The following is a 16,520-nucleotide window of genomic DNA, read 5'->3' on the forward strand; positions in this document are numbered from 1 at the left end:
ATGGAAAGTGTGCAGAGATTTATGAGGATGTTGCCAGGACTTAAGGGCCTGAGCTATAGAGAGAGGTTAGACAGGCTAGGAGATGAAGGAGGATGAGGATGATCATATAGAGTTGTATAAGAACATGAGGGAACAGACAGGATAAATGCACATGGTCTTTTACCTAGAGTAGGGGAACCAAGAACCAGGGGACATAGTTTTAAGGTGAGATAGGAAAGATTTATTGAGATTCTGAGGGGTAACTTTTTCACACAGTGGGTAGTGGATATATGGGATGAGTGACCAGGGGGGTTAGTTGCTAAACGACATTTGGACATGTATATGGATAGGAAAGGTTTAGAGGGGTATGGGTCAAATGTGGACAGGTAGGACTAATGTAGATGGAGATCATGGTCAGCACAGTCAAGTTGGGCCGAAGGGCCCGTTTCCATGCTCCATGTCTATGACTATTTCTTTATATTACATTGGTTTCTCCAATGATGAACATCTTGGTGGAAGCTGAAAGTATCATTACCATGGTTTTGTAAGTGGAAAATTATGTTTAATCAATTCATTCCAGTTCTTTGAAGAAGTAATATGCTGTGAATAAAGTGTAACCAATGGTTTATGAAATTTGTCGAAGAGTCTGGGGTATGACTGCATTACCATTGTAGCCATACACCTATTTTTTCTGCATAGTCATGCAGATTATATTCCCTCTTTCCTACACATTTGCCATATGAAAATAATCAATAATTATCTTCTCATCAGCTTTATAGGCAACATTTCATTGAGTAAAATATAAACCTTCATAACTCCTTGATACTTTACTGAAAATGTTTAGTCTTGGGACTATTTGCTCAGGAGAATAGCTTATCTCTGTGATCTTATCCACATCTGTCAAATTCCCGCTCAAACCCTTTTGTTCCAATTGCAACTTAACCTTGCCTCTGCAATTGGATTTTAAGGGTTAATTCAAAATACGTCAGGGGGGGTGGGGCTCTTGAGAAGTGGTCATGTTGGAGGTGGCAGCCCTTGTCTCTATTAGGTGAATTGCTTTGCTCACTGATGTTTCTGGAAAAGAATTGCTGAGCTCCTTAGGGAAAAATTCAATTCTTCCAAGTGCAATCCCTTAACACACATTTTGAATATTTTGCTTGTTGCTTTAAAATGTGGCCATTGTACAATTTTAATCATAAAGACTATTTTAATGTAACATTTTCTTCCCACCACTAGATGTCCTCATTTTCTTCCCACCACTAGATGTCCTCAATCATTGGACACCAGTGTAGCCGATCCTTACATTAGTGATTAAGATGGTGCTTTATCCATATTGTATGATTCATTGTAGAATCTAGATTCTGCAAATATTCAATATCAAATCTATTATTACATGTATGAAGTCATAAATAAAATGATAGAAATTAAAAAAAAAATTAGATGATGTCCATCTGAAATAAAAAACAGAGAATGTTGGACTTTTCCACGTGGAGTGATAATCTACATTAAACTATATTTTAGTAGAACAAGCAATGATGAACATTTAACACATTTTACAGAGGTCCAGCATAGAAGCAGACCCTCAATCCATGGAGTCCATACCAACCAAGAGCCACCCATTTTACACCAATCCTACATTAATCCCAATTTGGGTCAGGATCCTTCTTCAGAATGGTGACACTTAGGGTATTTTCATTGTAAACCAACATCTGCAGTTCCTTGTTTCTATAAAATACATCCTCCTCTGCTATTTCCACAATTTCTATATGCCAACAGTGTATGGACTCCATGGATTGAGGGTCTGCTTCTATGCTGGACCTCTGTAAAATGTGTTAAATGTTCATCATTGCTTGTTCTACTAAAATATAGTTTAATGTAGATTGTACTTCCGGTGGCACTGGTGCCAGCAGCCTCCACCTACAGCCCGGTATCTTTTTGTTTTTTTGTTTATTTAGTTATGTTAAAGTGTGTTTTTTTTGTGTTTTTTGGTGTTTTTATGTGGGGGAAGAGGGCACGGTGCGGGGGATACCGTCCTTTTTCCCTGGTGAGGACAATGCCAACAGTGGCTAACTGTTTTGCGGATTGCTTTAGAATGCTTTTACACTGCAATCTAATTTTGTGGGTCACTAGCACCAGTTGAAACTAACTGGTCTCCAGATGTCCATTGTCACAAATCATTGGGATGGATCATACTCTAGGGGTTAATTCTTCAGTGAGTCTCCAAGAGAATGAACCAAGATCTTACAAGAACTTTTATAAACTCACAAGCGTGATCATGATTAGACATGATCAAAACCCAACACTCAAAAAATGCACTTTGAGCTGGAGACACACTTTTCCATAATAAGCATTCCTATCGTTCAACCAACAATCTGTCAATCTACGCATCACATTCATGAGTCCAATGACATTTCCACACTATTACCACTATTTCAGATCTTGGCTCATCATGCAGATTACATATTAACATGGTAACATTGGCAGGAGCAGATAGCTAGGATAGATAGCTAGGCAGATCAAAGTGTGTGTTCCATCATTCATTGGCTTAGAGGAAAGGCATACTACTAATATGCTGTCACAACATTTTTGGTCAGAGGTAAGCAGATATTGAAGATACGGGTATGCTCATTCCCATATTAAGCAATCACCTGGTTTACATGCTGCATATGATGTATGCATGTACCTCTTATTTACCTCCTCTCCTTATCATATCTATATGCTGAAGCATCTCTTTAATGCTACCAAGAACAACCACCTCCAACCCAAATTAGGCAGTTTGATATCACAGTCATTGTCAACAGCCATGGTCAGCATCCACCGTACTGTACAATGGCTTAGAGGCAGGATCTGCAAAAGATGAATTACTTGGTACAAGTGACCTCAAATGTAGCCCAGATGCTAAATCATCAGAGGCTGAGGTCAGAGTTCAATTCAGCTCCAAGGGGATTCAGATGAAGAATTCGAAGGAGCAGCTGGAGATGAAAGGACGAGGGTGTGCACAAACCCTTTGTTTGTGAGTATTTGCAGTGTCTTGAGACCACCTTTTACAGCATACAGTTGGTGGCCATCATTTGAACCTCATCCTGCTAATGTCTGATAACTCATGTCACAGTTTCCTTGGTGATAAGTGTTCCAGTGGTAGCTCAGATTTCTGGCATGCAAACTTAAACTTTCCCCACTTTGGCTAAAGGAAGTCTGCAATTACAGTTGTGACTAAATCATGTGTCAGATTTTAGACAATTCTTAATTGGAAGGTCTTACTTGACAGCACTGTAGCAGTGCCGATAGGTTGTCCTGCTCTGAGCAATTTCTCCTATTTTACTACTTCAAGCTAAACTATAGCCACAGTATTCTCTATAGAGCAGGAAGAATGTAATGGCTGGGTAAAATGCAGTTGGGTAAAATGGTAATATTTAAAAGACGTTTTGTCAGGTATATGAATAGGAAAGGTTTAGAGGAATATGGGCCAAACAGTAGGACGACCTTGGTAGGCAAGGACAAGTTGGACGAAAAGGCCTGTTTCCACGCGGAACGATTCTCCGACTCTTAGACAAATTTGTTAATGCCCAACACCATGCGTTTATAACATCACTGAATTCTAAGTAACAGGCCCATGACCAAATTATGTTTAATAACTCCCAGATTAATGCCTCACTCTGGGTGTCGATGGATTTTGGTATTGGTATTTGTTTGAGGAGTACATGGCTATCGTCCTGTAAGATTTATAAATATAATTATGCTTACTTCATATTATTAGTATATGAATGAGAAGTGAAAGCATCCTAAATTTGCCATTTCTGAATTAATGACCTTGCCTTTGCACAAACTATTATCAGGACCAACATGTCTGGATGCAATTCAGTTGATATTCAGGCTACGTAGAGAATTGAAATGAAAGATGTGGAGCTACCATGCTGCATTGACTTCACAATGAATTCTTGTTGGTTTTATAATGCAAAACAAATAGATGTTATAATTAAGATTCCCTACATGTACATAGACAATCTTTGATACTGAGCTCGGCCCTTTTTCACTATGTCATATCACTGCACTGTTGCCACAGCGGAATGAAGGGACTCTAATACCAATGCACATTCTCCTTTCTATGCTTTTATATACTATGCTTCATAAACATAATATCTACAAATCAATTGATGTTAGTTGGTGTTTTTTTTGTTATTATTTGATTGTTATTTTTTTAGTACTGAGTGACTGGTTTCTCTAGCCACCGAGATATGTGAGGAGCGATGGCTGGCAATAGCCTTTGGTTTTACTGTGGATTACGCCTGCTCATGATTAAAGTGATGGTAAATATAAAGTATCTAGTTTGCTTAGGTCTCTACAGTAATGCCTATTATGGTGAACCTTGAATAGATACAAAATGCTAGAGTAACTCAGCGGGTCAGGCAGCATCTCTGGAAAAAATGGATAGGTGACGTTTCGGGTCGAGACCCTTCATCACTTATCCGTGGTCTCCAGAGATGCTGTCTGACCTGCTGGCTCTCTCCAGCACTTTGTCTCCTTTTGTGTATTAACAGAACCTTTCTTCAATCCCGACCTGAAATGGCATTATCCATTTTCCCTAGTGATGCTGCCTGACCCACAGTTATTCCAGCATGTTGGGTCTATCTTTGGTATAAACTAACATCTTCAGTTGGTTTTTATTACATGATAAATCTTGATCTGTGTACTCTTCTTAAAGCCAACCCTACTGCATTGCCTTTGTTGCTAATTATCCACTTTTATTGAAACAATAGTTTATTGTCCAAAATAATGTGAGATTTAGGTTTATATTATTTACCTATGGAAGTGTGAAATGGCTGATGATGTACACAGGAGGCCAAATATAGTATCCCTGTATTTTATCCATTGTTTGATATTAGGAATAAAATTAATTGTTTATACTCAAACTGTTGTGAATAGTCTTTGGTGCTAACAAATATTTTAAATATAAGATCTACAAAAGGTACCAATGATAGCTTCTGGAGTTGTTTTTACTCCCTCTGCTCATTTGATCTAGTCTTCTCATTTGTAGGATTTTGGGATTGTTAACATGGCCAGCATTTATTGCCCATTCCCAAGTGCCTTTGTAAAGGAGAATCCAAGCTTCTTTCATGAACTTTGGATAATGTTTAGGTACTTTCATGTTGTTTTTGGGTAGAGAGTTTTGAGATTTAGACTCGGAGAAGATGAGGACGAGATATGTTTCCAAGTCAGAATGGTGTATGATTTAACAGGAAAATAGCAAGTGGTTGTGATCATGCTTTCTAACTCTCCATGCCTGCCTGAATGGAAAAGCTTACAGTTTCTGCACATGTTCACTGGCCTGCTAAACATTTCCATCACTTTCTATCTTTATTTCAGATTTCCAGCATATGCAGATTTTTGATTTTCTTCTTGAAATATGCTAAAAGATTCTCCACTTGTCAAGACCAAAATAGCTCCAATAGTACCCAAGAACCTCAACTTCACCTATTACAAAGCTGCCCTCTTGCTTGGTACTCTATCCACCACTCAAACATCCACACACTTCCCTATTGGTACATGTGTCTGCTACTTGTACAACTTACAAAATGGATTGAAGTTACTTATCAAGGCTACTTGAACTGCACCTCCAAAACACACAAATTACACAATCTAAGACAAGCACAGCAGACATATGTGAATACTTGTAAGTTCCTCTCCAAGTTATATATCATTAACATGATAAGTATCTTATCACATATCTATACACTGTAAATGGCTCTATTGTAATCATGTATTGGCTTTCTGCTGACTGGTTAGCGCGCAACAAAAGCTTTTCACTGTACCTCGGACAATAAACTAAAATGCTATATCTCCCTGATTTGTAATTATACCACTTTTCATTCTTCATTACTAAACCTAAATGCTGGTATTTCCTACTCGGTGGACTATAATATTTCAAGATGCTGTTCCTCACCACTTTATCAAAGACAATTCAGATAGTCGACATTCCATTAGTGAATGATACGAACAAAAATCAAGCAACTAGACAAATTAACATGGATTTTTCTGTGGAGATACTGTTGCCCAAGGACCCAGATGGTAGAAAGTCCTCGAGCAGTGTGATGGTTAGATTGGTTAGCCAAGAACATGTCCTTCCCACAAAGCACCATTTGAAATCCTCTTTCCAATTCATATATATTTTCAATCTTTTTGAGTGTTTTTTGAGATAAAACAACAACTAAAACATTCAAACTACTTTCAATAATTAAAAACATTACATAAATAATGAAAATTAATATAATTTCTTCCTTCTCCACTACACTACAGTTCTTATTCAAATATTTGCTGAACCTACAGTAGGTCATTAAATGAGCAGATTCCCCAGCGTGATTGCTGGGGGATATTTGGTATGTTGATGCGCCACTATTGCTCTACATGAGACCACAAGAATTAGGGCACTGGAGGGATATAGAAGATAGACTTCACTAGTAAGTTTACAACTTGCGTATTCTGTGCCGAACAGCAAAATACATGCTAATATTTGTGATTTAACCCAGGCACATGAATTAAACATAGGAAGGCATTACATTTGAGTATGTTCAAGAAAGAACTGCAGATGCTGGAAAATCGAAGGTAGACAAAAGTACTGGAGAAACTCAGCGGGTGCGGGGGTGGGGTGGTGGAGGGGGGGGCGGGAAGAAGAAAGGAAGAGGAGGAGCCAGAGGGCTGAGAAGGGGAGGAGACACCAAGGGCTACCAGAAATTGGAGAAGTCAATGTTCAAGCTGCTGGGGTGCAGACTGTCCAAGCGGAATATGAGGTGCTGCTCCTCCAATTTCCAGTGGTGCTCACTCTGGCCATGGAGGAGGCCCAGGACAGAAAGGTCGAATTCGGAATGGGAGGGGGAGTTGAAGTGCTGAGCCACAGGGTGATCAGGCTGGTTAATGTGGACCAAGCGGAGGTGTTCGGCGAAACGATCGCCAAGCCTATGCTTGGTCTCACCGATGTAGATCAGCTGACATCTAGATCAGCGGATGCAATAGATGAGGTTGGAGAAGGTGCAGGTGAACCTCTGTCGCACCTGGAACGACTGCTTGGATCCTTGAATGGAGTCGAGGGGGAGGTAAAGCCTCAAGTGTAGCATCTCCTGTGGTTGCAAGGGAAAGGTCCCGGGGACGGGGTGGTGTGGGTGTGAAGGGAAGAATTGACCAGGGAGTCAAACCTTATATTAGGGGAGGGGAACCCCCGTTCCCTGAAGAATGAATGTTGAGGTGTTCCACACCAGGGCATCGAAAATCCCATAATTCTTCAGGGAACGGGGTTCCTCTCCCCTACTATAGATGACGCTCTCACCAGGGTTTCTTCAATACCCCACATCCTGGCTCTCTCTCCCCATCCCCCCACTATGAACAATGGCAGAGTCCCCCCTAGTCCTCACCTTCCACCGCACTAGCCGTCACAAACAACAAATAGTCCTCTGTCATTTTTGCCACCTCCAACATGACCCCACCACTCGCCACATCTTCCCATCTCTCCCCCCCCCCCCCCCCCCCCCCCGCGTCTGCTTTCCGCAAAGACCGCTCTCTCCGTAACTTTTGTCTACATTACATTTGAGTATGATATCATCCTTAATGACTAAGATGTTAAGGATTGTTTTGACAGAGATTACATCATGGTATTATTATCAGCAAGGCAGTAAAATTCAACAAAAAAATAAATTTATCAAAAAATGAATTAAAGGAAAGACCCAAAAATCTGCACAAATACTATTTGACTGTAATTCTTTGTCAAAAACACATTTCAAATAATTTTCTTCAGACAACTACAGTATATAATTCATTTTTACAAGCCACACTGGGGAATAGGGTAGGCCAGATGGTTAAGAGTTGGAGATCATTGGCACTGGCCAAATAAGCCTCCTATGATTCCATAGTACATTGCAAGCAATCTAGGGATGTATATTTCCCACAAGGTGTTACTGAACAAAGATCAAGGAGAGGAACAGTGGGATATACACCTTTTCATTTTCTTCAAAATTGATATTAACTCCTATTTTGATCTTTTTTTCTTAATCTTTGAATTCTTCTACCATTCATTTATTTTGTTTAAATTTGATTTTATTCTGAAGCAATGAAAACCATTTGCCCAGCTCACAAAATTACACAGCACAATTAAGCCGTGCCTATTGAAAGGAAAGAAGGTACTATGTCAATTTCATGCAGTCTGCTTTCACTATTAGTTTCTTTGACTGCAAGCATTGGCAGTGAGTCTGGTATACTAGGTTGCTAAACCCATCCTGCACTGTCTAAAACAGGTCTGTACCTATTCATGTTGAGGCACATTATAGTTGGGAAAATGTGAAGAATTGCTGACTATGAGAGAAAGAAGGCATCAGTGCTTTCTGATACTACAATGCTGTTCAATTCACCAAACTGCCAATGCTCACCTACCAGCATTCTACATCAATCACACACAAACCTTAACATTATGAGTTTCACTGTTTTCTAATGCACTCAGCACCATTATTGAGCTCAAATCCACACTGTGACAGGCACATCATCCAAACAAGATACACAATGCTAACATTTGAGACAATTCCCCTTGCATCGTCACATAACCAGAGAACAGCTAAAGGCAATGGGATATCCCTATTATCTAATCATATTGGAAGAGATGGTACTAACCATATTAGGAAGCATCATTGTTAAAGTGATCATCCTGCACTAACATTATCCCACACAATAGGGACAATTTTTACAATTTTACCAAAGCCAATTAACCTTCAAACCTATACATCTTTGGAGTGTGTGTGAAAACTGGAGCACCTGGAGAAAACCCACGCGACCACAGTGAGAATGTACACATTTCGTACAGGCACAATCCGTAGTAAGGATCGAACCCGGAACTCTGGCGCTGTAAGGCAGCAAATCTACCGCTGCACCACTGTGCCGCCCATCTGTACATGTTTGGGAATATAAACATCACACCAGCAAGAGATCACATGAGGGAGTTTTTGGAAAGGTAAAAAGAGAATATTCTAAAAACAGTACCAGCCAAGGCTTAAATGGAAAACCACCCTTTTATCACCATCAGCTCCATGGCAAACTATTTATTTTTAGGTTTTGGTCTATGTTTGCTGTGTTGCTAAAATAAGGGGATATTGTAGTAGTTATAGGAATTTACATAACCTGAACATATTTACCATATGTGTAGGAAAGAACTGCAGATGCTGGTTTAATTCGAAGGTAGACACAAAATACTGGAGTAACAGCGGGACAGGCAGCATCTCTGGAGAGATGGAATGGATGAAGTTTGGGGTTGCGACTCTTCTTCAGACTCTTTTACCATATGTTATACAATAATGGTTTCTAGCACTAGCGTTTAGTGCCATTGGTCTTGCTCTTCTTAGTATCCTGAAGATCCAGTGAAAGCTTGCCTATGGTATTCCCTTCTTTGACCTGAAAATCTGATATGGTGCAACAACCATGAATGGCTAGTATAAGCGTATACTCTTTGAAAATATCTGATGACTAAATTCCTATTTGCTGGTAGGACACATGTTTTTGTAATGTGAATACTTCAACTAGTTATATGAACCTTTAATTCTTTGTTTGTGATACTCTTTCAATTAATTTAAAATATTTGAGTTCCTCCAAAATGACCTGATACTTACCTGAACTTTTCACATTTATTTACGAACAGAAACTTTTAATTCTCCATTTGGCAAAAGTAATCCTTTCAGAATCCAGTATTGGCCCACCCAAGTCTGTTTCATATGAATTCTGACTATTACTGACTTTCCAAATACACATGAATTATACTGGACTTTGTGGATATTATATATTTAAATTAAATGAACCAGCAGACTTTCCAACTAAACCTATGTGACTGAATGAATGAATGAATAAGTTTATGATTGAATGAAGCACATAAGCAAATTCCTTGTATGTGAATACTGAAATAATATACCTATTCATTTATTCATATAGATGGAATGAACCTATCTATTGGTCCATAAAAGACTAGTCACCTCTATAATTCCATCTCCACATTGATACTCCATACGAGTTGAATCATTTTCTCTATTGAACCTCCCCCCCCCACCCCCCCAAATACACTTATCTACATACTTTGGAGACAACTATTATCTGTGAGTCTACCTCATCTCACCCAATCATTATTGCTATTCTTCTCTCGTCTGAATAACATCCTCATAGATGTCCTTTATACCCCTTCCAATGCAATCACATATTCGCTGTGACGTGGTGGCTCAAGTAAGGATGTGTAGAATTCAAGAATAATTCCCTGTTGTCTTTAAATAATGTATGCCAATCTAAATAAAGATTTATTCCAATAATTTGATTATCACCAAAGTTAACTTCCTGGCCTAGAATTACTTGGTTAATCCCCACTTACCTTTTTAAACTGTAGCATAATACTAGGAAAAGCAAAATATTACAGATACTAGAAATCACAAATAAAGACAGAAAATGCAAGAAATATCTGGCGGGTCAGTCAGCATCTGTGGAGAAAGAAGTAGAATTAGCATTCCAGGTTTCATCAACATTCCAGGTTTCATTCCAGATAACATTCCAGGAACTTTCATCAAGAGATAATTCATTGAGGTACAATGTTAACTCTCTTTCCACCATTATTACCCATTCTGTAGTCAATTGGCACCATGTGTCAGGGAGGATTCAAAATTGGTAGATTTTGCAATTTTCTCCCTTGCCTATTTGAACAGCCAATATCTCATCCAAACTTGCTGATATATCCACTTAGTTTATAGCATATATAGCATTATATGAAACATGAGGCATGCAATAAATGATTTATTGTTATTAATTATTAATTTTATATTAAAATGCAGTTTTATAGCACTTAAACGAAGTGTCCCATGTCAGTGATTTTCAAAATAGGGGTCAGGATCCTCAGGTCAGTTTTAGCTTGTTAAAAAAGGGCCTCCAAACTTATTTTCCTCGCAGCCTGATCCTGCACAGAAGGGATCCCGCCACCTGTGTAACATCCCAGATGCTGTTCTAATGTAATGGTCCTTCTTTATATAGTTGCACCTTGTGGTTTCAAGATTGAACCATTTCCACTCTGGCTTGAAAGCAGGGGTCAATCTTGAAACCACAAGGTGCAACTGTATAAAGAAGGACTTGATTGATTGTAGATACAATTAGATTTATAATTTAGCTAGTTATTATTATTGGGTTGAGCGGATGAACTATCTGGTTGGTGGGTCACCTGTAAAATAGTTGAAAACAATTGCTCTGTGCGTTTGAATTTCTAACATTATGTAATTTTTGGCTTATGAAGGTTTTTGGCACTTTGGCCTTCATCAGTCATAGAAACATGGCTGATAATCCACAATCAGTAACCCTTGCCCGCCTTCTCCCCATACCTTGATTCTGCCAGCCTCGAGCTCTATCTAACTCTCTTTTAAATTCATCTAGTGAATTGGCCTCCACTGCCTTCTGTGGCAGAGAATTCCACAAATTCACAACTCTCTGGGTGAATCAGTTAGAGTATTGAGTATAAAAGTTATGAGGCCATGTTGCAATTGTATAAGACGTTGGTGAGACCGCATTTAGAGTATTGTGTTCGATTCTGGGCACCATGTTATAGGAAAAATATTGTCAAGCTTGAAAGGGTTCAGAGGAGATTTACGAGGATGTTGCCAGGACTAGATGGTCTGAGCTATAGGGAGAATTTGAGTAGGCTGGGTCTCTATTCCTTGGAGAGCAGGAGGATAAGGGGTGATCTTATTGAGGTGTATAAAATCATGAGAGGAACATAATCTCTTGCTCAGAGTAGGGGAATCGAGGACCAGAAGACATACAGTAGGTTCAAGGTGAAGGGGAAAATATTTAATTGGAATCTGAGGGGTAAATTTTTCACGCAAATGGTGGTGGGTGTATGGAACAAGCTGCCAGAGGAGGTTGTTGAGGCTGGGATTATCCCAACATTTTAGAAACAGTTAGACAGGTACATGGATAGGACAGGTTTGGAGGGATATGAACCAGGCACAGCAAGATGGGACTAGTGTAGCTGTTAACATGTTGGCTGGTGTGAGCAGGTTCGGCCGAAGGGCCTGTTTTCACACTGTATCACTCTATGACTTTATGACTGCAGAATTGTATTTGGGGAGATAAGTTAATTGTGCTTTTGTTTAACTCAGAGGCTTTATGATTTTGTGAAGAATGTCTTTACAAGAAGATTTACTTTAAAACAAATAGATAAATCTTTCAAACTAGACTAGAAAAATTTATGATTTTTATGTTAATACAATCTTAATGATAATTTGATTATGTAATTGCAACAAGACGGATAGCAAATTTCACGTAATTGTAATAACAGTTATTTTTTTTAGAAGCGTTGCAACACCTTCATCTTTTACAACATCTTAAATCATACTGTTGTATTAAAAACATAATGTAAGTGAATTGGTTTGTAATAATTATATCCTGTAATATATTGCATTCTTTCTGCTTAATGTTACATTTATTTTATATCATTTGTCTTTAGGTTTGTCCAATTTTCCTACCGATTAAAGGTTTGGCCCAGTGATAGTGCCAGAACAGAGAATTGCTAAACGACCCAAAGATTATACGCATATTATATTTTGACATGAACCAAGACCAGAAAACATCTTATACCTCAGAGGATGGTATCGAGAATAAGCAGCAAACATCTACCAAAAGCAGAAGCAAACATCACCCATCGTCCACAAATGGTGATGCTCCAGATAAGCATGAGCAGATCTTTCTAAAGATGGATTCATTAAATGCTAAATGTCCTCCAGATGTAACTTCTAAGGAGATAACAACTGATCACTGTCCAAAACAGAGACCAAACATTGTACCTGAAAATTTAGGACCGATAACTAATCAGAAAAATGAGATGCAGGGCAGAGAACATGACCAAGAGTATAATATAGACACAAAGAACACACTTTCACATGGATTTGATGTGGTAGCAGAACCAAGCATGCAATGTGCTGATGTCAAAATTGCTGAGAGGTTGACTGGAGCATTGGCAAATGGAATAAACTGTGAATTAAAAACTAAGGAGAATACAAGTGAAAGGTCAGAAGATGTCAAAATCATGGAAATGGCTGAGAAAAATGACTGCAATATTTCATTGGTGGAAAGCAACTCACATAGAATTGGCACAGAGATGAAATATTATGAAGAGGAGCAGAACAGGTAATTTGTTGGATGAAAGGTATAAGAGTACCAGGGTTTCTTACTAGCCTAGACAGAGGCAATTGTTAATCACCATGGTGCCTGATTTTGCATAATCATGTTGGTTGTACTGTTGGCAATGGAACATATGAACATAGGAAGTAGTGAAAATTATTAGTAGATTAAAAAGCATAAGTAATGTTTTACATTATTATGGATATTAAAGTCATACTTTAAAAAAATTGCATTGGAGAACAGATGCTGGAAATGTGAAACAAAACATTCTTTTCAGCTGTGTGATGTAACATAAAAATAAATAAAATGTTGGAAATCTGAAACAAATGGATAAATTAATGGCACCACTTATCTGAAGAAGTGTTTCTGACATAAATTCTGTTTCTCTTTCCACAGATGCTGCTGAAACTGATGAGGGTTTCTAATATTTTCAGTGATTAGAATGTACTTGATAATGCTAGCTTTGTACAGATTTTGATGCCCGCTAGCTTATGTTTACATCACTTAAGATGCATTTACCATAAATACTAACAAATATCAGAACTTGCGATTAATCTGCATTTTATCACCTAAAGCTTTTGGGGTTGAAGTGTAATTCTCTGCCTCATAACATTTAATGGCAAGTTGGAGTGGATTTATGCTGGCCATGAAAGGAATGATATTCCCTTTAACAATTTTAGAAGTAAAAGGTCCCTTGAAATAGAATTTTAGATGGCAATACATTGTTATGGTTCAGTGACTGCCTGTGTTTAGATGAATAGTTCCTGATAAAAGATGAAAATGGGAGTAAAAAGCAAAGGATAAAGGATGCTCTTATGCCCTCTCATTATCACCCATTTTCCTATATTGATTTCAAGCTCAGTTTCCAAACTCATCAGCCCTTGAGTTGAAGGTTGAATCTTTTAGTGTGCCTATGTTGTGACAGCAGTAATGATACACGCTGATAGATAAAGGACCAACAGAGACACAAGAAACTGCAGATGCTGAAATCTTGTGTAGAACGCAGAGTGCTGCAGTAACTCAGCAAGACAGTTGACACAAGGAACCACAGATGATAACATTTGCCTGACCCGCTGAGGCACTTTGTGTTCCGGATAAAGTACCAACGTTGGCATAAGGATTGCAAAGTATTTGATCATTTAGTGTTATGCTAGAATACTTACTAATTATGACTGAAGAAAACCATTTGACCCACGAGGTCCATACTAACTATTAATATCTAACATGCTAACATGTTTCTTATTAATCACATTCGGTTTTCCTTATTTCTCTTTACCACAGCAATTTATTCTCTCCAACATTTGCCAATATACTTACCTTTTAATTTTTTTTTATCATGATCTCACACTAAGGGGAAATTTATTATAACTAATCAACCTAGCAACCTGCAAGTCTCTGGGATGTGGAAGGAAACTTGAACACCCAAAGGAAACCCATCCATTCACAGGGAGAATGTGCAAATTTTGCAGACAGTGAACACTGGGTCTCTGGAGTTGTGATGCAGCAATACCAACGGCTGTGTCACTGATTCACCAACTAACTTGCATGCAAATGTGAACTTAGCATGTATGTACTTTGTATGTCATGTATGCTCTGTGTGTACAATCCAATTGATGTTTGCAGTGTTGATGCACTGGCCAAAACATTATGATCACATCCATGCATATAGCATGGGAATGCTTGTGCATTTGAAATTTAACCTTCCATGTGTTCTTCCTCTGGTCAGTATCATGCATTACTCCTGCCTATCATCTGAATCTGGATGTCTAAGTATTTATGAGTGTTGATAAACTCTGTATCCACACCTATTCACAATTGTGATACTCACATTTGGGCCATTTGGTGATGCTGATTAGATGATTATAGAAACATAGAATATAGGTGCAGGAGTAGGCCATTCGGCCCTTCGAGCCTGCACCGCCATTCAATATGATCATGGCTGATCATCCAACTCAGTATCCTGTACCTGCCTTCTCTCCATACCCCCTGATCCCTTTAGCCACAAGGGTCACATCTAACTCCCTCTTAAATGTAACCAATGAACTGGCCTCAACTACCTTCTGTGGCAGAGAATTCCAGAGATTCACCACTCTCTGTGTGAAAAATGTTTTTCTCATCTCGATTATATATTTCACATGAAGCTTTTGAAACAGATTCAAGGAATAATTGTTGTAAACCATTAAAGCTGATTTCAAAACAGTCATGTAATTATAATGATCAGATTAATTGACTTTAATTGGTGCAATTTATTTTTGTATTATACAAAATAAATCACCTGTCACACTTCCACATCATCTGGTTATTTTACTTAGGAGATATTTTTTAAGCTGAACCAGCATTTTATTACTTTTTCTACTTCAGCAAATACCCTCTTATTTTTTCCTTTATCAAACCTGATTGGATTCACAATCTTTTTTGTATCTTATAGGTCATATAGTTATGCAACACACAAATAGAGCCTTTAGTCCAACTTGTCCATGCTAACCAAGTTGCCTACCTGAGTTAGTCCCATTTGCCTGTATTTGGACGTAAGTCTCTAAACCTTTCCTATCCTTACCCACCACTCTCCGTGTGAAAAAGTTGCCCCCTGGGTCTCTCTAAAATCTTTTCTCTCTAACCTTAAAGCTATACCCTCTAAGTTTAGACTCCCCCAAAACTGGGAAAAAGACCAAGACTATTCATCTTATCCATGTCATTCATAGTTTTGTATTCAAGCTCATCCCCCATCTTCCTATGCACCAGAGAAAACAGTCCAAATCTATCCACCCTCTTATTAGAACTTGAGCCCTCCAGCCCCTGTACCATTGTGTGAATTTCTGCTGCACTCTTTCCAGCATTATGATAAAGTAAAACATTTTCTCTTACCAACATTTTTTAATTTGCCTCTCCGTCAGGACTTTCCAATATAATGCTGCAAGTTGCTCTTCATAACCTCAACATATTAATAAATTCTTCATTATTTAAGCTTTGGTACAATGGTTTATACTTAACATTAATCTCCATTTGTGATCAATAAAAAGTTTGTGGGACTACTTGCTTAGAAAATTAAAACATTGTAATGAACCTTTATTTCTAAGTAATTTCTCTAGAAAACGGATTGACCTGTCCTGAAACATGTCTGCCAGTAACATAAAATAGTTGCAAAGTGTGAGAAGTATACCATGCCAATTAACCTATCAACCTGTACGTCTTTGAAGTGTGGGAGGAAACCGAGGATCCCGAAGAAAACCCATGCAGGACATGGGGAGAACATGCAAACTCCATATAGACAAGCACATGTGGAAAGGATTGAATCTGGGTCTCTGGCGCTGTAAGGCAGCAACTCTACTGCTGCGCCACCAAGCTTAGACTGTGCCTGTTGTCTAGAAGAG

The 16,520-nt window shown here is 38.5% G+C and overlaps 1 protein-coding gene across 2 annotated transcripts in view; it reads left to right on the forward strand.

The window, feature by feature from the left end:
• Positions 1-16,520, forward strand: part of LOC129701721 (PH and SEC7 domain-containing protein 2-like) — a 140,873-nt gene that overhangs the window by 37,642 nt on the left and 86,711 nt on the right. For both annotated transcript variants that reach the window (XM_055643094.1, XM_055643095.1), the window contains one exon: positions 12,476-13,155. In XM_055643094.1, the coding sequence (XP_055499069.1) occupies positions 12,578-13,155 (578 nt within the window). In that variant the 5' untranslated portion in view covers positions 12,476-12,577. The remainder of the gene's footprint in view (positions 1-12,475; positions 13,156-16,520) is intronic.

This window comes from Leucoraja erinacea, chromosome 11 (assembly GCF_028641065.1).
Source record: "Leucoraja erinacea ecotype New England chromosome 11, Leri_hhj_1, whole genome shotgun sequence".
In the NCBI taxonomy this organism is placed as follows: domain Eukaryota; kingdom Metazoa; phylum Chordata; class Chondrichthyes; order Rajiformes; family Rajidae; genus Leucoraja; species Leucoraja erinaceus.